The sequence below is a fragment of the Chiloscyllium plagiosum genome, unplaced genomic scaffold (assembly GCF_037043375.1).
Source record: "Chiloscyllium plagiosum isolate Xiang-an unplaced genomic scaffold, Cpla_swu_hap1 HiC_scaffold_35, whole genome shotgun sequence".
NCBI lineage: Eukaryota > Metazoa > Chordata > Chondrichthyes > Orectolobiformes > Hemiscylliidae > Chiloscyllium > Chiloscyllium plagiosum.
This window is the reverse complement of record NW_028270173.1, coordinates 49,710,762-49,734,069: the sequence shown is the minus strand read 5'-3', so window position 1 is coordinate 49,734,069 and position 23,308 is coordinate 49,710,762. Positions and strand designations below refer to the sequence as shown.

Sequence of the window (23,308 nt, the reverse complement as noted above, 5' to 3'; positions counted from 1 at the left end):
GTACAAATACAATTTTGTTCTCCCAGTTGTGATGACACTGTGGCATTAAGTGATGGATTTTACCCTGGTTTTTATTTGAAGAGAGATTTTAAGGCAGAGGTACTGAGCAGTCCAGCTGAGCCGTGAGAGTAAACAGCTTGTGAGGCCTTGGGGTTTTTATAAGTTGGAATAATAGAAGCAGCCTGAATGATCCTGTGGGGTCAGGCTCCCACAGAACCAGGATTTTTTTATACCTTTCAACAGTTGCTGTTGGGTTTTGAAGACGTGGAATCTATTTGTCCCTCTCTCAGTTACAGCCAAAAGCTGGGGGTTCTCTTCCTGTTATTGCAGTTGGATGTGAGACAGTCTGTTTTCTGAATTTACAATTTGCCAAGAATATATTTATGGGATATTACTCTATTGGAACAGTTAATTACTAATAGTTATTGCTTCAATTATTCTGTTATGTTTTTAATAGAGTTGTTATTTTGTTGTATTTTGACTACAGTGGGTGAATAAAGTGTGTTCTGCTTTAAATCCGGTAGATGGACCAATCAAATTGCATCTGGAATGCAGCATCTCATGTTGAGCTTTAAAATAAGAAAACGTTAGTGTTCAGACTATCTTCTGAATATTTTGAGGGGATTTGGTCTGGTTCATAACACAATCCCCTGGATTTTCTTGACTGTCTGCCCTCAAGATAGTGTTGAAATGCGGGTGTTCCCCAACAGGAAACCCTGGATGGATCAGGACATACAGAACCTGCTAAAAACCAGGTGTGAGGCCTCACATCAGGAGACCCACTCAAATATAAGGAATCCAGGTGTGACCTTCACAGAGCCATGAAGACAGCCAAGGATCAAAACTGATCCAAACTCGAGACCCAGACAGACACCCGGCAACTATGGCAAAGGCTGAATGACATCACAGGCTTGAAAAAGAGACAGTGCAAGATAGCAGACGATGACACATCCCTCCCAGATCGTCTCAACACCTTCTATGCTTACTTTGAGCAGACCTCTGGTGGAGAGGTAACACCTATTCCAACAAGTCCTGATGAACCTCTCCCAACCGTCGCTGCATCAGAGGTCAGGTCAGTTTTCCTGCGTGTGAATCCAAGCAAAGTAATGGGACCAGAGTACCAGGCCGTGCACTCAGATCATGCGCAGATCAACTGGTAGAGGTCTTCTCGGACATCTACAACCTCTCTCGGCTCCCCACTGCTCTTGACCCACTCCAATTTGCCCATTGGACCAACAGATCCACGTCAGATGCCATGTCACTTGCCCTTCACTCGTCCCTAGAACATCTTGACTCCAAGAACAGCTACATAAGAATCCTACTCATTGACTACAGTTCAGCCTTCAACACTATTATCCCCTTGAGACTGATGACTAAACTTACTGATATTGGACTAATCCCCACTCTCTGCAACTGGATCCTTAGTTCCCTGTCCCACAGGCCACACTCAGTGAAGACTGGGGACAATATTTCATCCTCACTAACACTCAACACTGGAGGCCCCCAGGGGTGCGTACTCAGTCCCCTACTGTACTCACTGTATACCCATGACTGTGTCACCAAATACCAGACTAATGCCATTTACAAGTTCGCTGATGACACCACCACAGTCGATCGAATCTCAGATGGCAATGAACAGTCTACAGACGGGAGGTGGAAGACCTGGAAAAACGGTGCACTGAGAACAACCTAACTCTCAATGCCAGCAAAACCAAGGAACTCATTATTGACTTTCGGTGGGATGTTACTCCTGCCCCCCTGCACAGAGGTGGAACGAGTGGAGAGTGTCAAGCTCCTGGGAGTGGTCATCCACAACAAGCTTTCTTGGACTCTTCATGTGGACACACTGGTGGCAAAGGCCCAGCAATGTCTCTTCTTCCTCAGGCAGCTGAGGGAATTTGGCATGACGCTCTGCCAACGTTTATAGGTGTGCCATCGAGAGCATTCTGTCTGGATGTATCACAACCTGGTATGGCAACTGTACCATTCAAGATCGGAGACGGTTACAGAGAGTGGTGAACTTGGCCCAGACAATCACAAAGGCCAACCTCCCATCTATAGAATCCATCTACCAGGCCCGCTGTCAAGGAAAGGCCGCCAGCATTCTCAAAGCTCCATCCCACCCTGGCAATGTTTTTCTTTCACCTCTACCATCAGGGAGAAGGTACAGAAGTCTGAACACATTCACCAGCTGGTTTCAAAACCGTTTCTACCCGACTGCTGTTAGAATACTGAATGGACTCACAAACTCTTAACATTCGCCTGTACCTGTGTTTTTGTTTTAGCCGCTGTTTACCTATTATTTACTATTTCTGCTATTTAAGTCTGTGATCTGCCTGTATTGCTCGCAAGACAAAATTTTTCACTGTGCCTCGGTACATGTAACAATAAATTCAATTCAATTTAAAGTTTGAATGCTCCCCCATTTCTGGATGGTACACAATTGATTTAAATTATTTAGATGCCTGAGCTCTTCATAATTTCCTTGAATAACTTTGATGTAAAATTTGATCCTTGTTCCAATTGCATTTCTACAGGTTGTCTGTAATGAGGGAAAAATACTGAGTAATTCTTCTCCACTCCTTTCAGCCATGCTATCTCATTCTGGAATGGCCTCTGGAAATCTCAGAGACACATCCATTATCGTCAACAAATATTGATCCCCACTTTTTGTTTTAGGGTTGGGTCTGATGCAAATAATTAAAACTTTTGTAAATGATTCATCAAATGCTGGAATAGGTATTAAGGGTGTTGGTTTGATCAATAAATGAGTTTTCCAATTATCTGACATGCCTGACATGTCTGGCAAAATGCAACAACATTTTGAAGGGCTTTTGCCAGAACCATGGATTTTCCTGCTCCACGGATGCGGCCTGACCTGCTGTGCTTTTCCAGCACCACTGTAACCTTGCCTCTGATCTCCAGCATCTGCAGTCCTCACTTTCACCGAACATCTTTCTGCAGTCCAGGCCAATAAAAATAAACTTCTATTTTCCTTACTTCCAAATGACCTCCTACTGGTTACTCTCATGGTGCTACCCACAACACCTCCTTTATATCACACACCAGTAATACAACTTGATGAGCTTCTGCCCATTTTTCACCCACTTGAATATGTGATGGTCTCCATTTCCTCATCAACATTTCATTTTTAAGAGAGTGACATTGTGGGACAGGCGCAGATTCACCTTTTCGGTAAAACTGTATTATCTTTCCACCTTTCTGTTGTAATTTCGCTAACATCTCTGAGCTAGAAAACGTATGCTTTGTTCTTGCTTTTTCTCAACAAATTGAACAAATATAGTTTCTGATAATTGAATTTTAACTTGCTTATCTTTTCTCTTCGTTCTCTCCTTCTGTTCAACCTGTGGCTTTGTGACCTTGTTATCACACATTCAGGAATAATTCCAGAATGAACTGTTCTGGAACCGAGAATTTCTCTGTTACTCCATCCACCACTTTTCATCAGACCCTCTAACTTCACCTTACATGAAAGAACACTATGTTTCTCACCATGGACTCCATGTATTCTAGCAATACTTTTTCTGATTACACATCTCTGTATCTCTCCCTAGCAAAGATTGACTTGCTCCCATATCTCTAAAAATCTTAATTTCTTTTCCTACCCGTCTTGGTAAACATGAGGAAACTTTCCTCGCACAAGTGCTGCAAAGTTGAAGAGAGTACTTGTGGATTGGAAGGTAGAAAGCTAGAATTTGGTATTTGTAAAAGGCTAGGGGTGGATGGGGGAAAGCATTGCTTGGTCCCTTTAAAAATCTAGTGCTTTTTCTATGTTTAGAGATTTAAAATGGATGTCTGTGAACAGCAGCTTGAAGGTTTACAAATCCACAGAGAGCACCCAAATTGAAACATTATATTGAAAGGCTATACAGTTAGCAGGCTAAACACCAGTTATTTTTTCAAGACAACAGGCTTTTGAATTTAGCCAATTAATTTGAGCAGCGACTTCGATACCAAAAATCTATTAAATTTAAGGCTGATGATTTTAACAACAGAAGACCAATCCTATTGTGTGAAATATTGATATGTCATCAAGGAGATGAAGGTAGGGGGCAGTTGGATAAAGACCCCAGAGCTAACTGCCCTCCAGCAGAGCCAATGGCCCTCAGCTCTTAAGAGAGAATCACTGGCTCTCACAGCCTCATCTATGTCTTAGAGAAAGTGCCATTAAAATAAAAATGGTACCAGTGGTACAGCTAGTTAATATTCCTGACAGAAGAATTGTTGGAGAAGGCATAGAACATTCCAGAAGGCACGTAACATGGATGTAATTTTGAGAGACTAAATATTTTTATGTATAAGTGGGACTGTTCTTTATTGGAACAGCATACCATTAGAATCTTGCTGTAATTGGGAATAGTTAGAAGTTAATCGGGATTAATTCTGCTTGTTAATAGTTTAGTTAATTTGTTCACTGTTCGAGTGAGATAAATAGATGGTAACGAATTGATTTTAAAGTGAGTGTCAGGGATTTATTTTATTGAACCGCTTGAAGTTGCTGAGGTACACCACTCTGCACACCCCCTTTTACAGATTATGAGGTGAGGTGTTCCTCTTTGGGGATGAGGGGGGTGGGAGGGGGGTGGAGTCAACCTCCACTTTATAACACAAGGAAATTCTTCGCAGTTTTAACTCTCTGCTCTTCATCATGAGTTGCCAATACTTCACAAAGTGAATTCTTGAACTCCAACAAAGTAGTCTCTCCAAGACTGTGATATGTGTCTGATTTATTTTCATGGCCTTATCCACTTCTCAATGTTACTTTGTTTGATTTTTTTCAAACTTTGACCAAGTTCTTCCGTTAGATTTTGAAATTGTTTTCTTTCAGCTTCTGGTACAAGTTCATATGAACATGAGACGGCTGTTTTTAGAATCATGGATTCATAGACTCCCTACAGTATGGGGACAGGCCATTTGGCCCAACAAGTCCACCCGACCCACCGAAGGGTATCCCACAAAGACCCCACACCCTGTGTCCTGCCAATGGGAGAAAGGTCAGTTTTCCCTGTGTCTGTTTCACAGCGAGTAACTCAACCTGTCTGTGTCTGATCTCCCTGGGAACTGGTGACAGAAATCTGTTCACCTCTTTATTGGGTTTTTTACTGAGACTGGGACTGAGACTGGTTCGGCAACTTCAAGTTCAGCAAATGATCAAATTACTTTGTCGATCGGGAAATGGCATTATGGGTAGGAAGGAATGTTTATTTTGTTAATTTTTCAGTTTGTGAACAGCAGATATTTTCCAATCACTTTTTATTCCCAATCCCTGACTGGAATAGGGAGAGTGGATTCCCAGAATGTTGCTGATCCTTTTCTCCGTCTCCCTGTGTTTTTCCTGGGTCTCTCCCGGTAAGTACAGAATTCAGCTTTCCATTCTCTCTCTCTCTCTCTCTCTGTGTCTGGGGTGAATGTGAATCTCTTGGTGAGAGTTTGAAATGGGGGATATTTGATCAGCCGCCTGTTATACACATTGAAGGCAGCACAGTCTGGAAGACTCTGATGGGATTTGTGTCCAGGTTCGTAATCTAAAAGCTTCTTAACAGTGCAAGGTTTGTGAAAGTTTGCAGCTCAGGTTGAGATTTAGGGTGTAGGTTTGCTCACTGAGCTGTAGGTTTGATATCCTGACGTTTCATTACCTGGCTCGGTAACATCATCAGTGGCGACCTCCAAGTGAAGCGAAGCTGTTGTCTCCTGCTTTCTATTTATATGTTTGTCCTGGATAGGGTTCCTGGGATTTGTGGTGATGCAGTAAACTAGGTTGGAAGAGAGACAGGTGAATCTCTGTCTCACCTGGAAGGACAGTTTGTGGCCCTGGATTGAGGTGAGGGGTGTGTTGAGCAGGTTTTGCATTTCTTCTGGTTGCACAGGGAGGTATCTGAGGGTTCGGGGGGGTTTGGTGGGGAGAGTGGTGCAAAGCAAGGAGTGTCAGAGGGAATGGTCCTTGTGGAAAACAGAGAGGGTTGGGGAGGGGAAGATGTTCTTTGGGAAGGGGAAGATGTTCTTGGTGGTGGGGTCTAGTTGGAGTTGGCAGAAGTGTTTAAGGGTGATGTGCTGGATGTGGAGACTGGTGGGATGGTAGGTGAGGACAGGGGGGACCACCCCCTTTATCTGCAGCTCCCCCCATACCCACCCCAAGTCCTGAAGAAGGGTTGTCCCCAAAATGATGAGTTCTCCACCTCCTGATGCTACCTGGCTTGCTGTGTTCTTCCAGCCTCCTGCCTCTCTGGTTTGGATTCCCAGCACCTGCAGTTTTTTTGTCTGTCAATAATAAAATGTGAGCTGTGGTGTGGATGGCCCTCAGTTTGAAATGTGTAAAAACAGTGTATTTTTATTGTGATTTTTAATATTGTGGACTGAAATGGGAAAGCCCTGTTTTCCAGCAGGGATTTACAAGGATGGCTGCATGTTTTGGAAGTAAGGAATTCGATACCTTTTGTGAACCCTGTTTGTGTAGCTGTTGGTTTCAGCTGAAATATCTCCACCAAGGCTGGTATCCTGTCACCAAGTCACATGTTCATAAGATCGAGGAGCAGAATTAGGCCATTCGGCCCATCAAGTCTGCTCTGCCATTCCATCATGGCTGTTCTGCTCCTCACCCCCATTTTCCTGCCTTCTCTCCATATCCCTTCACCCCATTACCAATTAAACATCTGTCTCACTCCTCCTTAAATTTACTCACTGTCCCAGCATCCACCGCACTTTGGGGGAATGAATCCCACCGATTCACAACCCTTTGGGAGAAGTCGCTTTTCCCCAACTCTGTTTGAAATTTGCTCCCTCTCATCCTACAACCTCCCGTCCGAGGATGCCCCACAAGGGGAAGCATCCATTCCCCATCCATTTTATCCATGACTTTTATCATCCTGACAACCTCAATTTGATCTCCCCTCATTCTTCGAAACTCCAGACAGTATCGGCCTACACTGGTCAATCTCTCTTCATGTGACAAACCCCTCATCTCTGGGATCAATCTCATGAACCCTCTTGGGAACTGCCTCCAATGCCATTACATCTTTCCTCAAATAAGGGAACCAAAGCTGTGCACAATACTCCAGGTGCGGTCTCACTAATGCCTTGTATAGCTGCAACAATACGGCCTTCCCTTTATATTCTATTCCCTGAGCTGGGAAAGACAACATTCCATTCACTTGCTTTACTATCTGCTGGACCTGCATGCGAGTTTTCTGTACCTCATGAATGAGGACACCCACCTCCCTCTGTACCTCAGCATCACAAGTCTCTGCCCATGTAGATAAAAGGTCACCTTCCCATTGCTCGACCCCAATGCATGACCTCACACGTATCCAGGTTAAACTCCATCTGCCACATTTTGGCTGACTCCCCTACCCTATCTGTTGTAAGGTTCCTGTTTCCTCGTTGCAATTTACCGTCCTGCCTATTTTTGGCAACCTTCCCTATATCCAAGTCGTGAACGTAGATTGTCAGTAACTGGGGCCCAAGGACCAAACCCTGTGGCACTCCACTCGTAACCTTTTGCCATCCGGAAAAAAACCCTATTTATCCCGACTCTCTGTCTTCTGTCCATTAGCCAGTCATCTGCCCAAGATAATAAATTACCCATAATCCCATATTATCCTTTTGTGCGGCACCTCATCAAATACCTGCCAAAAGTCCAGATACATTACACCTAAAGGATCCCCATTATCTACTTTGCTTCTCACATCTTCAAAGCCATCTAGCAAATTAGTCAAACATGATTTGCCCTTCATAAACCCATACTGACTCTGATGGACTGCATTCTGACTTGCCACCTGTCCTGATATTGCTTCCTTAATAATTGATTCCATCAACAGATATTAAACTAACTGGTCTATAATTTTTGAATAAGATTAGTATTTTTCCAATCCATGGGAGCTTTTCCTGTGTCGAGGGAATTTTGGAATATTGTAATGAATGGATCCAATATCTCCACCATCACTTCCTTTAATTCCCTCGGCTCTTGGCCATCTGGACCGGGGGACTTGTCTGCCCTCAATCCTAATAGTTTGCTGAGTACCTTTTCCTGATCAATGCTGATTGTTTTACGTTCTCCCCTTTCTATTGCCACTGACTCGAACCAATAAGAATGGTCCTTCACTGTGAAAACTGGGGCAAAGCATTGCTTTGGCATCTCTGCCATTTCAGTTGTCCCCACAATTAACTCTCCAGTTTCACCTTCCAAGGGACCAACATTCACATCAGCGGCTCTCTTCCCTTTTGTATACTTATAGAAGCCTTTGCTCTCCTTTTTTGATATTTTGTGCCAATTTTCTTTCTTCATTTACCTTAGCTCCTGTTATTAATTTTTTGGTATCCCTTTGCTTATGTTTGATAGTTTCCCAAGCTTCCAGCCTGCCACTGGCTTTTGCAATATGGTAGACCTTCATTTTTGACTTTATATTGTCCTTGACCTCCTTTTTTAGCTATGGAAGGTTTTGACCTTCTACCCCCTGCCCTCCACCCCACACGCCCCCCCCCCTCCCCCCACCAACCCCCCAACGCCTTACCACCTTTCTTACTCACTGGGATATATTTTAGTTGTGAGGAATTTTACTAGCCCCTTAAACAACTGCCACTGCTCATCCACTCTCTTATCTTTTAGCCTTCCTGCCCAATCTACTCGAGCCAAATCTGTTCCCATGCCTCTCTCATTTCCTATGTTTAATTCCAGAACACTAGTGTGGGACTCCACTTTCACCCCCCAAACTGGAATCACCCTTTATTTACAGTTACATAGCACATGACAGTGACTCAGCTAGCACGGAGCCAGCTCCTCGAGTGGACAGAACCCCTGACCCTCCTGTTTATATCTGTCAGCTGGGGCTTCCTGATTGGATGAGGTTAACAGCCACAATCAGGGAACTCATATTCGATGAGATAAACCTGAGTGATATCATATAGATCAGTACACCAGTAAACTGGGGCTGAGGGGTGGTTTAAAGTGAAGCTGATTGGTTTGTGGCCTCATAGCCGGTTGTAATGACAGGGCTCCTCTGCCCGCCAACAGCAAGGTGATTGGTTGTCAGGGAACTGAACAGCTCAGGGTTGACAGCAAAATTGTATTGTATTTATTGTCATGTGTACCGAGGCACAGTGGAAAGCTTTGTCTTGTGAGCAATACAGGCAGATCACAGAGTTAAGTAGCATAGATAAGCAAATAATAATTAAAACAGCAGCAAAACAAAAACACAGGTACAGGCAAATGCTCCGCGTTTGTGAGTCCATTCAGTATTCTAGCAACAGTCGGGTCGAAATGGTTTCAAAACCAGCTGGTGAATGTATTCAGGCTTCTGTACCTTCTCCCTGATGGCAGAGGGTATACAAAAACATTGCCAGGGTGGGATGGATCTTTGAGAATGCTGGTGGCCTTTCCTTGACAGTGGGCCTGGTAGATGGATTCTAAAGATGGGAGGTTGACCTTTGTGATTGTCCGGGCTGAGTTCACCACTCACTGTAACCGTCTCCGATTTTGAATCGTACAGTTGCCATACCAGGTAGTGATACATCCAGATATAATGCTCTCGATGGCGCACCTATAAAAGTTGGCAGAGCATCATGCCAAATTCCCTCAGCTGCCTGAGGAAGAAGAGACGTTGTTGGGCCTTTGTCACCAGTGCATCCATGTGAAGAGTTCAAGAAAGCTTGTTGTGGATGACCACTCCCAGGAGCTTGACACTCTCCACTCGTTCCAGCTCTGTGCTGTTAATGTGTAGGGGGGCATGAGTAACATCCCACCGAAAGTCAATAATGAGTTCCTTGGTTTTGCCGGCATTGAGAGAGCTTGGTTATTCTCAGTGCACCATTTTTCCAGGTCTTTCATCTGTAGTCTCTATCGTCGCTATCTGAGATTCGACCGACTGTGGTGGTGTCATCAGCGAACTTGTAAATGACATTAGTCTGGTATTTGGTGACGCAGTCATGGGTATACAGTGAGTAGTGTAGGGGACTGAGTACGCACCCCTGGGGGGCTCCAGAATTAAGTGTTAGTGAGGATGAAATATTGTCCCCAATCTTCACTGATTATAGCCTGTGGGTCAGGAAACAGGTCAGGTTCAGAGAGTGGGGCTCAGTCTGAGATCACAAAGTTTAGTCATCAGTCTTGAGGGGATAATAGTGTTTTAATTTTTTTTTTAAATTACATCCTCAAGTGCATTTTAACAAACGGCCCAGATAAGGTATTGAAGGTGTAAACTCCCTGTGTGAGAATGTCTGTGCCACAATGGTCAGAATGATTCAAATCTAAAAACGGATTTACAGACTCTTACATGGATTCATGCAGTTTTTGAGCAAAGTACAATGTAATTCTGCAAGTACAAATTCACCCACAACTTATATGTGTATGTGTACATGTGGGTGTGCGTGTGTGTATGTTATGTGTGTGTAGGAGTGTCTGTGTGTGCCCGTCTGTGTGTGTGTGTGCCTGCCTGCCTGTCTGTGTGTGTGTGTGTGTGTGTGTTAGGTGTGTGTAGGAGTGTTCGTGTGTGTCCGTCTGTGTGTGTGTGTATGTTATGTGTGTGTAGGAGTGTCTGTGTGTGTCCGTCTGTGTGTGTATGTGTATGTAGGAATGTCTGTGTGTGTCCGTCTGTGTGTGTGTGTGTATGTGTATGTAGGAATGTCTGTGTGTGTCCGTCTGTGTGTGTGTGTGTGTGTATGTGTATGTAGGAATGTCTGTGTGTGTCCGTCTGTGTGTGCGTGTGTGTATGTGTGTGTATGTGTGTCCGTCTGTGTGTGAGACATAACAAACAATCCAGGTCTTTTTCAATATATGGTTTCAGTTATATCACACTGTAAACTTTTGCTGTAAATTCTGTGTCCTACAATCTTATTCTCCACAATCACCTGATGAAGTAGCAGCTCTCCGAAAATTAGTGCTTCCAAATAAACCGATTGGACTGGAACCTGGTGTTGTGTGATTTTTAACTTTGTCCACCCCAGTCCAACACCAGTGCCTCCCAATTAATGAAGCAAACCCCAGTTCGAATACCGAATGAAATGATGTGGCACAGCTCCTGTTTAAATGACAGGGATAAATGAAGCGAAATTGGACATTTTTAACATCCAATGGCAGAACTAGGAAATATCAACCAAATCATTGAGTAAACTTCCTCGTCTCTTGCTTTCTCCCAACAATCTCTCTCTCTTCCTTCCCGCTGTTCTCTCTCTCTCTCTTTCCCCTCCCCAGTGTCTCTCTCTCTCTTTCTTTCTGTTCCTCCTGAGTCTCTCCACCTCCTCCCAGCTCTTATCCCCTCCCTACCCTCAGCCTCTTTCCCATCCCCTCCCCAATCTTTAATCCAACCTTCCCCAGAGTCTCATTTCCCTCCCTGGTCTCAACCCCTACCCCCCGCTCCCCATCCCAGTTTCTTTCTGTCCTGTGTAATCTCTCTCTCTCCCCCTCCTTCACAGTCTTTATCCCCTCATCAGTCCCTTTGCTCCTCCCAATCCCTTTCCCTCCCCTGCAATATCTTTGCCTTCTACGCCTGTCTCTTGCCCTTCTTGATCTGTAACCCCACCCATTCTATTCCTCCAGGTCCCAGTCTCTTTTGTCCTCATCCCAATGCTCTCTCTTCACCTCTGACCTTCCTTATCTCATTTCCAAACCCTCCACATTCTCTCCTCACTCCTCAGTGTCCCTCCTCCATGCTGTACAGTCTCTCTTCCTTATTTCCCAGTTCCTTCCCAGTGTCTCTCTCTCCCCCATCCCCAGTATTTATTTTCCAATGCTAGTCTCCATCCCACCCCAATCTCTGTCCTTCCCCAGTTTCCGTCCCTCCCCTGTCTCCATCCCTCCCCAGTCTGGCTCTCCTTATCCCCCATGTCTCTCTTCCTCCCCCCCACCAGCCACATTCTGTCTTGTTTGCTAGTTCCTCTCCCTCCCAGTTTCCCTTCCAGTGCTTGTTCTGCAGTTTGATAACCAGCTCCTCGAACTGTTTATATTACAGAGACTAACTCACGAACTATAAAATATACAATTGTCTCAGGAGAACAAGATTTCCCTGAAGTCACTGTTGTTGCAATGGTCAACGGAATACAAACAGGTTACTTTGACAGTGATACCCGTCGCTGTGTCCCCAGGCAGCAGTTCCTGGCTGATTCACTCAGTGTGAAATTCTGGGACGATGCTACAGATCAGGCGATCACACACACCAGGCTGGCAAAGGGGAATCTGAAATCGATCATGAAAAGGACAAACCAGACTTCAGGTAAAATCTCACCGTCAATTGTCCACATTATCCCCCAGGTCACTCCACTTGGTCCATCTCCCAGCACTGACCCCTGGGTCTGTCCACTCAGTCCATCTCCCAGCACTGACCCCTAGGTCACTCCACTCAGTCCATCCCCCAGCACTGACCCCTGGGTCACTCCACTCAGTCCTTCCCCCAGCACTGATCCCTGGGTCACTCCACTCAGTCCATCCCCCAGCACTGACCCCTGGGTCACTCCACTCAGTCCTTCCCCCAGCACTGACCCCTGGGTCACTCCACTCAGTCCATCCCCCAGCACTGACCTTGGAATGTAAAGTGAAATGAGGACTGTCAACTAATTCTGCAACTTTACCTTGAGATTGGAACCCTTTTCCCTCTGATCAGACTGTGACCCTCATCCCCTATTTCCATCTGATATTTGATCCCCTTTCCCTCTGATCAGACAGTGTGTGATTATCTATTATTTATTGATGATTGATCCCTGTCTGGTCACTGACAGGAATTCACACTCTCCAATGGATACATTCTGTTGAGGTCAGTGAAGATGGCTCTGTGAAGAGATCGATGAGATTTGGATTTGATGGAAAGGACCACATTAGTTTAGAGCCAGACAGAATGAGATGGGTTGCCGCAAATCACTTTGCAGTGATCAATAAAGAGAAATGGAATGCGGATCAATCCTGGAACTACTATTGGGAATCATATCTGCAAAAAACATCTGTTGAACATTTAAACAGATATCTGGAAGTTGGAAAGGATTATTTCACAAGGAAAGGTATGTATTTCAGTTCTGTTCCATGTTCTGATCTAACCTCACTGATCTATGAAACCGCTCTTCCATTCCATTCAGTGTCTGTCTGTTGTTTGTGGTTTCACCCTTTCCCATCACAGTTCAGCCTGAAGTGTTCATCTCCAGGAGGGAGCCCAATGGTCAGGACAAGCCGCTCACTCTCTCCTGCCTGGTCACTGGGTTTGATCCTGCAGACATCGAGGTGACCTGGCTAAGGAATGGAAAGGTCATGTCTGAGACACGTTCCTCGGGGATACGACCGAACCAAGATGGGACCCATCAGATCCAGAAAGAGATTGAGATCAATGCTGGGGATGAGGATCAATACTCCTGTCACATTGAACACAGCAGCCTGGCAGAGGGCAAGCTCTATCAGTGGGGTAAGGGACTGGAGAGTGTGTCTGTGTCTGTGTGTCTGTGTCTGTGTGTCTGTGTCTGTGTGTCTGTGTCTGTGTGTCTGTGTCTGTGTGTCTGTGTCTGTGTGTCTGTGTCTGTGTGTGTGTGTGTGTGTATATACATGTGACAGATGAAACTATTTAGAGGACACTTTTTCACTTCCTTGTTTGCAACTACCCACCTTGTTCTCTGCGTTGATATGTCATGTTGGTCTCAATTGTGTTAAAGATTTCAATTCTAAGTTTGAAAGGGTCTCCGAATCCCAAACTTCCAGCACCTTTTGGGGATTCCAGATTCCCACAGCCCTGTTATTGGTGAAGTTCTCATCGATTTCACTCCAGAATAATCTCACCAGAATTACAAGAAGATTTGCTTGTATTCCAGGCTTCAGCACCAGACATGGGCCCAGATTGTCCAGCAGCCAGATAGTCAGAGACTGGACACACCTGGAGAGAGGAGGGTCTGGACCCCTCAGAATTCCTGACTCACTGAATGGGATTTGTCTGGGAAGTTTCAAACCGTATCCGGAACCCTCTGGAAAGATCTCAGGTTCTGAGGTTAGGGATTGGAAGCTTCTTTAACTCCTAGTGTGATGATGCTGCCACTTTAAAAGGTTGTTGGTGTCCTAGTTTTTGTTTTGAAGAGAGGTTGTAAGGCAGAGGCACCAAACTCGCTGCTGATGATGACTGAGGTAAACAAGTTGTGAGGCCTTGGAGTTTTTATTTAAGCTGGAACAATAGAAGCAGTCTGAATGGGCGTGGCCAGCTCTCACAGATCCAGATTTCTTAGTTTGGTTTTTTTCAGTTACGTCAGAAGCCTTTGGGGTCTCAAAAGAGGTGGCAGCTTCAGTGAATGTCACCTGGCTTCTACTGTCTGCATTTTTTTCTTGATATTGTTTCCTCCTGGATTGGAGAACTGCATGTAAGAATCTGTGTCTGAATTTACCTTTTTGCCAAGGTGTTTATAGGATGTTACAATATTGCAACAGTTAATTAATAATAGGTACTATGTTCAGTTACATTTTTCAATTGTTAAGTTATTCAAACTTCCTTTTTCTTTTGTTTGTATTTTAATTACAGCGTTTAAATAAATTGTGTTTTGCTTAACATTGAGTTGTTTGAACACTTGCATTGCATCTGGAACACTGCACTTCCCATCCAGTTTTAAAATAAGAAGCAGTTCAGATCTAGACTACCTTCTTCAGATATTTTGAGGGGGCCTGGTGTGGTCCCTAACACCATAGAGCTGGAAAACCGACCATCTCCAAACGTACTGCTGATCCCTCCATTCACACACTGACGAGGGTATCTAGTCAGCGTGGGCAAGTTGGACTGAACATACACACTTGTTGTGTGACTCTTTAACTCTTTGACTCCATCCCCTCAAAATACATGACCTGACATTCTGCAACCAACACTTGACCTCTCCCCAGCACCAACACCAGCTCACCGCCTCCAGACGTCTGTCAGACTCGCAGTGCATCACCCTGGACAGACAACTGGGACACAACACAGAACTTCACAACTGGATCCCTAACAAGGCCCCCTCACCAGCCCACTGTGGCACCCAAACCCCATTCCATTGGTACTCAACATCCCCAACACTCACCAGTGAGTTCCCAAACTGCCCCTTGCCCAACCACTGAGGAAGTGCCTTTCTGGGAGACCGAACTAGACCCCTCCAACCATTCACTCACTCCTTCACCTCACCCAAGGCCGATCTACCCCACCAGCACTAGTAAGGACAGGACACAGAGATATTGGGGAGAATGGGAACTGAACTGTCTGGGGAGGTAACCCCCAGGACAGGTACAACACGATGTTTATACCCCTATCAATGGGATCCTTGGTGACTTCACTGGAGAGTGAAATTGGGAGAGGGTCAAACCAGCATTTCAACCAATCCCAACAATTCCCAACAGCTCGGAGCAGTTATAATTGTTCCCAATCAACACAGGGTTAGAAATAAATCCAGGAACAGAGAGAATCCTGATATATTTCCAATGTGTTTCAGAAAATCTGAAAAGCAATTGGCTGCATTCCCAACTTGGAAGTCTCATTGCATCAATGGTCATTCTATTGGCTGTTATTGTCGGGATAGTCAGAACAATCATCTGGAAATGGTCACGGAGAGGTAAGAATCAGAGAAAGGAGAACGTAGAACTGAGGGGACAGAGTGAGTGGGGGGGGAGTCTCCAGTACTGGGAGTACAGGGCACTGTGGGGAATGGAACTGATTGAATTCCCACACACAGATACACACGTATAAACACGTCTCGTTCCCTGTCTGATCTTCCTTTATGTGATCAGCCCAGACCAGGTCTAATATTGATCATTAGACCCACTGCACCCAATCAGACCCTCACTGACTGAATATTAATGGAATGGAAGGGGTTTTCTGCATCTCCATAAAGTGTAAGGATGGACGGGAGTGTGGGAATGAGGATTTCTGACACAATCCCTGTAAAACCTTCCTTCCTGCCTTGTTTGGGCACCATCACCTTGATAAATTTTGAAGCTCTCTCTCCCTTAATGAGTTTGTGCAGTTTTGGATGACTTGTTACTTTGGTTTGACCCTCGGCGTGTGACTCTGATACCGATCATGTTATTCCAGGCATTTGGTTTGTCTCCAGTCCCACCGTATTTTTAATGTTTTGGAATGATCTCTCTGCCCCATTTAATGGGATTCTGGATCATCCCTTCTCTTGTTATCCAGCTGTTGACACTTTCCTCCCACCATCTGACATTTGTGATCACCTGCAGAGACTCCACTCACCCCATTTGGATGATCTTTTGATCTCTCTGCCCATTGATCTCCCTGCTGATAAATTCGGTGTCTGTGAGCTTCTCTCTCACTTCACCTGAGGAAGGGGCTACGCTCAGAAAGCTTGTGATTTCAAACAAACCTGTTGGACTGTAACTTGGGGCCGTGTGTGATTTCTGACTGTGTTCACACGAGTCCAATACCAACACCCCCACATCAATCTCCATCCCCTCACACTTGTTGTGTTCTCACTCTCTGAGAATGGATTATTCCCCATCCTAATGGACATTTATTTTGTTTCTGCAGGTTCACCAAATGGGACCTACACAACAGCTCCCAGTAAGTGGCTGAGGGGACAGAGTGTTGGGAATGATGGATAAGGTAATGGGAGGTGTAGAGTAGATTCCCTACAGTGTGGAAACAGGCCCTTCAGCCCAACAAGTCCATACCGACCCTCCAAAGAGTAACCCACCCAGACCCATTCCCCTACCCTATATTTACCCCTGACTAACACACCTAACACGATGGGCAATGTAACATGGCCAATTCACCTGACCTGCACATCTTTGGATTGTGGGCAGAAACTGGAGCACCCGGAGGAAACCCACACAGACACGGGGAGAGTGTGCAAACTCCGCACAGTCACCCGAGGTGGGAATTGTACCCGGGTCCCTGGTGCTGTGCGGCAACAGTGCTAACCACTGAGCCACCGTGCTGCCCCTATTAGAGTGTAGAGTTATATTTGCCAGGGTGTTGCTCAGGGTGATGGGTCCGTCTCCTCACAATGCTGTTTCTCAGCCAACACTCGCTTATCGTCCTGTTTCTCGACTCCATGTCCCCAGTGTCTCTCCTTCGAATTGTCACCCTCCATTCTCTTCCCCCACTGCCCCTCCCTCCACTCACTCACCCTTAATTCCCACTGGGGGGGGGGCTCGGAGAGTCTGGTTAGTTAGTGCTGAGGGCGATTAAATCCTGGGTCCAGTGAGTGGTAGAGAATATCTCACACTGTCTCATTTTATATTTGATATAACTTCTCACATTCTGTTTTTATTTTCTCAGCTTCTGATATCTCTGGTGCAGCTTCTTCATGATTCAGTAAGTGACATGTCAACTTTTCTCTGACTGAAATTTATTCAGATTAATATTCTCTAGATTTATTTGTAGCATTTTCACATCCCTCCTGACCCTGTCCCACCCTCCCAGACACTGTTAAACCCTGTCAGACTAATTCCCCTCCCCTCCTGACCCTGTCCCACCCTCCCAGTCACTGTTAAACCCTGTCAGACTAATTCCCCTCCCCTCCTGACCCTGTCCCACCCTCCCAGTCACTGTTAAACCCTGTCAGACTAATTCTCCTCCCCGCCTGACCCTGTCCCACCCTCCCAGACACTGTTAGACCCTGTCGGACTAATTCCCCTCCCCTCCTGACCCTGTCGCACCCTCCCAGACACTGTTAGACCCTGTCGGACTAATTCCCCTCCCCTCCTGACCCTGTCGCACCCTCCCAGACAATGTTAGACCCTGTCAGACTAATTCCCCTCCCCTCCTGACGCTGTCCCACCCTCCCAGACACTGTTAGACCCTGTCAGATTAATCCCCCTCCCCTCCTGACTCTGTCGCACCCTCCCAGACACTGTTAAACCCTGTCAGATTAATTCCCCTCCCCTCCTGACCCTGTCGCACCCTCCCAGACACTGTTAAACCCTGTCAGACTAATTCCCCTCCCCTCCTGACCCTGTCGCACCCTCCCAGACACTGTTAAACCCTGTCAGATTAATCCCCCTCCCCTCCTGACCCTGTCGCACCCTCCCAGACACTGTTAAACCCTGTCAGATTAATCCCCCTCCCCTCCTGACCCTGTCGCACCCTCCCAGACACTGTTAAACCCTGTCAGATTAATTCCCTTCCCCTCCTGACCCTGTCCCACCCTCCCAGACACTGTTAAACCCTGTCAGATTAATCCCCCTCCCCTCCTGACCCTGTCCCACCCTCCAAGACACTGTTAAACCATGTCAGACTAATTCCCCTCCCCTCCTGACTCTGTCCCACCCTCCCAAACACTGTTAAACCCTGTCAGTCTAGTTCCCCTCCCCTCCTGACACTGTTCCACCCTCCCAGACACTGTTAAACCCTGTCAGAATAATTCCTTCCCCTCCTGACCCTGTCCAACCCTCCCAGACACTGTTAAATGCTATCAGACTAATCCCACTCCCCTCCTGACCCTGTCCCACCCTCCCAGACACTGTTAATCCCTGTCAGACTAATCCCCCTCCCCTCCAAACCCTGTCCCACCCTCCCAGTCACTGTTAAACCCTGTCAGACTAATTCCACTCCCCTCCTGACCCTGTCACACCCTCCCAGACACTGTTAAACCTTGTCAGACTAATCCCCCACCCCTCCTGACCCTGTCCCACCCTCCCAGACACTGTTAAATGCTATCAGACTAATCCCACTCCCCTCCTGACCCTGTCCCACCCTCCCAGACACAGTTAATCCCTGTCAGACTAATTCCCCTCCCCTCCTGACCCTGTACTACCCTCCCAGACACTGTTAATCCCTGTCAGACTCATTCCCCTCCCGACCCTGTCCCACCCTCCCAGACACTGTTAAATGCTATCAGACTAATCCCACTCCCCTCCTGACCCTGTCCCACCCTCGCAGACACAGTTAATCCCTGTCAGACTAATTCCCCTCCCCTCCTGACCCTGTCCCACCCTCCCAGACACTGTTAAATGCTATCAGACTAATCCCACTCCCCTCCTGACCCTGTCCCACCCTCCCAGACACAGTTAAACCCTGTCAGACTAATTCCCCTCCCCTCCTGACCCTCTCCCACACTCCTAGTCACTGTTAAACCCTGTCAGACTAATTCCCCTCCCTTCCTGACCTGTCCCACCCTCCCAGACACTGTTAAATCCTGTCAGACTAATTCCCCTCCCCTCCTGACCTGTCCCACCCTCCAGAAACTGTTAAACCCTGTCAGACTAATTCCCCTCCCCTCCTGACCTGTCCCACCCTCCCAGACACTGTTAAACCCTGTCAGACTAATTCCCCTCCCCTCCTGACCCTGTTCCATCCTCCCAGACACTGTTAAACCCTGTCAGACTAACTCCCCTCCCCTCCTGACCCTGTCCCATCCTCCCAGACACTGTTAAACCCTGTCAGACTAACTCCCCTCCCCTCCTGACCCTGTCCCACCCTCCCAGACACTGTTAAACGCTATCAGACTAATCCCCCTCACCTCCTGACCCTGTCCCACCCTCCTATTCACTGTTAAACCCTTTCAGACTAATTCCCCTCCCCTCCTGACCTGTCCCACCCTCCCAGACACTGTTAAATCCTGTCAGACTAATTCCCCTCCCCTCCTGACCTGTCTCACCCTCCCAGACACTGTTAAACCATGTCAGACTAATTCCCCTCCCCTCCTGACCCTGTCCCATCCTCCCAGACACTGTTAAACCCTGTCAGACTAACTCCCCTCCCCTCCTGACCCTGTCCTACCCTCCCAGACACTGTTATACCCTGTCAGACTAATTCCCCTCCCCTCCTGACCCTGTCCCGCACTCTCAGTCGCTGTTAAACCCTGTCAGACTAATTCCCCTCCCCTCCTGACCCTGTCCCACCCTCCCAGACACTGTTAAACCCTGTCAGACTAATTCCCCTCCCCTCCTGACCCTGCCCCACCCTCCCAGACACTGTTAAACCCTGTCAGACTAATTCCCCTCCCCTCCTGACCCTGTCCCACACTTCCAGTCGCTGTTAAACCCTGTCAGACTAATTCCCCTCCCCTCCTGATCTGTCCCACCCTCCCAGTCACTGTTGAACCCTGTCAGACTAATTCCCCTCCCCTCCTGACCCTGTCCCACCCTCCCAGACACTGTTAAACCCTGTCAGACTAATCCCCCTCCCCTCCTGACCCTGTCCCACCCTCCCAGACACTGTTAATCTCTGTCAGACTAATTCCCCTCCCCTCCTGACACTGTCCCACCCTCCCAGTCACTGTTGAACCTGTCAGACTAATTCCCCTCCCCTCCTGACCCTGTTCCACCCTCCCTGACACTGTTAAACCCTGTCAGACTAATCCCCCTCCCCTCCTGACCCTGTCCCACCGTCCCAGACACTGTTAAACACTGTCAGACTAATTCCCCTCCCCTCCTGACCCTGTCCCACCCTCCCAGACACTGTTAATCCCTGTCAGACTAATTCCCCTCCCCTCCTGACACTGTCCCACCCTCCCAGTCACGGTTGAACCCTGTCAGACTAATTCCCCTCCCCTCCTGACCCTGTCCCACCCTCCCTGACACTGTTAAACCCTGTCAGACTAATCCCCCTCCCCTCCTGACCCTGTCCCACCCTCCCAGACACTGTTAAACACTGTTGGACTAATTCCCCTCCCCTCCTGACCCTGTCCCACCCTCCCAGACACTGTTAAACCCTGTCAGACTAATCCCCCTCCCCTCCTGACGCTGTCCCACCCTCCCAGTCACTGTTAAACCCTATCAGACTAACTCCCCTCCCCTCCCCACCCTGAAGTGATTGCCTCGTGTCTGTCCATTCCTGACCTTGTGGGTTTCCTGGCCCCCCGTACAGGACATTCCCGGAGCCTCATTGCAGAATAACAGGATTCTCCTGTTCCAGTGTGAACATGGACATCATTGGCCATCCTTCCATATCACAGCAGACACACAGAATTACAACTCATTGTTCACACTCAATTCCTTCAGGACTGAGGTCAATTTTTCTGGGAATGTGTTTCCACAGATTGAGCAGTGGATCCCAGATCCCCAGGTTTGGATCCTGCTTCTTCAAGTGAGACCTTCTCAAGTCGTGTTTCCATCCCGTCTCAGAAATGTGAGCAGTGTCACCGTCAGAGGGATCTTCACAGATGGTTCCTCCCTCACACTTTCTCATCCTCACTGTCTTCAGTCGGTCACTGATTTACCTGAAATGAAGCAACATCCCGAGGCAACTCAGAGGCAATTTTTATATTGAAGGAATTGATTTTGCATCTGACATTAACAAATTTCAAATGTTATGTAAATCTCTGTACATAAATATCAGTTTTACATATTCTAATTCTTAAATAAATATATAAATATTATAAATCTGAGTTATTGGTGAATACTAAAATCTATCACTACTTATCACCATTGTTTAACTACAATCACCAATATGTGTCATTTGTAATCATTAAAAGTTATTTATTGACTTATTAATTTTGATTTTTTATTAATATTTCACAAGAACGATTCTATTCATTTACACAGCAGCAGCTTGTGGCTCTTGGAACCAGCAGATGCTGAGCTTCAATTCAATGTGAACTGGGGGAGTTAAGACCATATCCATCTGCCTCTATTGTAAAATCCAAGTCCCAGATGATAACTCCATACCCATCAACACAATAAGGGAAAGTCCATTCCCAGAGAGTGGGAACACACAAGTGTGAGGGAATGGAGATTGTGTCAGAACCTGATGGAGATTCTGGACATCGCTTCCATTCCATCGATATTCCCTGAGGATGTGAGTGTGTGTGGTGGGTTTGATCAACATCAGACTTGTACTAAAGGACATAGCTGCGAGACTGGGTCTGCAGCAGGTAGTGAGGGAACCAACAAGAGGGAAAAACATACTTGATTCCATCTTTCCAATCTGCCAGCTGCAGGTACAAATGTCCATGACAGTCTCAGTGAGAGTGACCATCGCACTGTCCTTGTGGAGGCAAAGTCCCACTGTCACATTGGGAATAGCCTCCATCATATTGTGTGGCACTATCACTGTGTTAAATGGAACAGACTTGGATCAGATCTAGCAGCTCAAGCCTGGGTATCCACGAGGCACTGTGGGCTACCAACAGCAGCAGAATCATACTCCAGCACAATCTGTAACCTCATGGCCTGGCATAGCCCCCACTGAACCATTAGCACCAAGCCAGGGAATTAACCCTGGTTCAATGGGGAGTGCAGGAGGGCATGCCAGGAGCAGCACCAGGCATACCTGAAGATGAGGTGTCAACCTGGTGAAGCCACCAAACAGGATGACTTGCATGTCACATAACATAAGCTGCAAGTGATAGACAGAGCTAAGCGATCCCACAACCAACAGATCCGATCTCAGCTCTGCAGTCCTGCCACATCCAGCCAACTCACTGGAGGCTCCACAAATATTCCCACTCTCACTGATGAAACAGCCCATTACCTCAGTGTGAAAGATAGGCCTGAAGGTTTCACAGCAATCTTCAGTCAGAAGTGTCATCTCAGCCTCCTCCAGTGGTCCCCAGCATTACAGATACCAGTCTTCAGCCAATTCAATTCACTCCATGTGATATCAAGAAACAGTTGAAGACACTGGGTACTACAAAGGATTCAGGCCCTGACAACATTCAGGCAATAGTACTGAAGGCTTGTGCTCGAGAACTTGCCACTCCCCTATCCAAACTGTTCCAGTCCAGTTACAACACTGGCATCTACCCACCAATGTAGAAAATTGCCCAGGTATATCTTAGACACAAAAAGCAGGACAAACCCAATCTGCCCCATCAGTCTCCTCTCGATCATCAGTAAAGTGATGGAAGGTGTCATTAACAGTGCGATCAAGCAGCACCTGCTCAGCAATAGCCTGCTCAGTGACGCCCAGTTTGGGCTCTGCCAGGGCCACTCAGCTCCTGACCTCAATACAGCCTTGGTTCGAACATGGACAAAAGAGCTGAATTCCAGAGGGGAGGTGGGAGTGACAGCCCCTGACATCAAGGCTGCACTCAACCGAGTGTGGCATCATGGAACTCGAGCAGAACTGGAATCAATGGATATTGGGGGAAAACTCTCCAGTGGATAGAGTCACACCTGACACATAGGAAGGTGGTCTTGGTTGTTGGAGGTCAGTCATCTCAGCTCCAGGAAAGCTCTGCAGGAGTCCCTCAGCGTGGTGGCCTAGGCCCAACCGTCTTCAGCTGCTTCATCAATGACCTTCCCTCCATCATAAGGTCAGAAATAGGGATGCTTGCCAGTGATTGCACAATGTTCAGCACTATTTGCAACTCCTCAGACACTGAAGCAGTCCATGTTCAAATGCAACAAGATCTGGACAATATCCAGGCTTGGGCTGACAAGAGGCAAGTAACATTTGCGCCACACAAATGC

General features: G+C 46.9%; 1 protein-coding gene across 1 annotated transcript; it reads left to right on the top strand.

The window, feature by feature from the left end:
* The first annotated feature begins 5,197 nt into the window (after positions 1 to 5,197).
* On the top strand, positions 5,198 to 21,492 carry LOC148140827 (class I histocompatibility antigen, F10 alpha chain-like). Its single transcript, XM_087978925.1, has 6 exons — positions 5,198 to 5,370; positions 11,961 to 12,221; positions 12,724 to 12,999; positions 13,116 to 13,394; positions 16,479 to 16,515; positions 21,417 to 21,492. The coding sequence occupies exons 1-6, from the start codon at positions 5,319 to 5,321 to the stop codon at positions 21,490 to 21,492; spliced, it is 981 nt and encodes a 326-aa protein (XP_087835051.1). The 5' UTR covers positions 5,198 to 5,318.
* Positions 21,493 to 23,308: the final 1,816 nt, after the last annotated feature.

Bases quoted from the DNA above. Each gene is read 5' to 3' on its own strand.
- LOC148140827 (XM_087978925.1), top strand. From the start codon at position 5,319: ATGTTGCTGATCCTTTTCTCCGTCTCCCTGTGTTTTTCCTGGGTCTCT. The intron at 13,000-13,115 runs GTATGTATTTCA...TTCCCATCACAG, and splicing joins GGATTATTTCACAAGGAAAG to TTCAGCCTGAAGTGTTCATC. The intron at 16,516-21,416 runs GTGGCTGAGGGG...ATATTTCACAAG, and splicing joins TACACAACAGCTCCCAGTAA to AACGATTCTATTCATTTACA.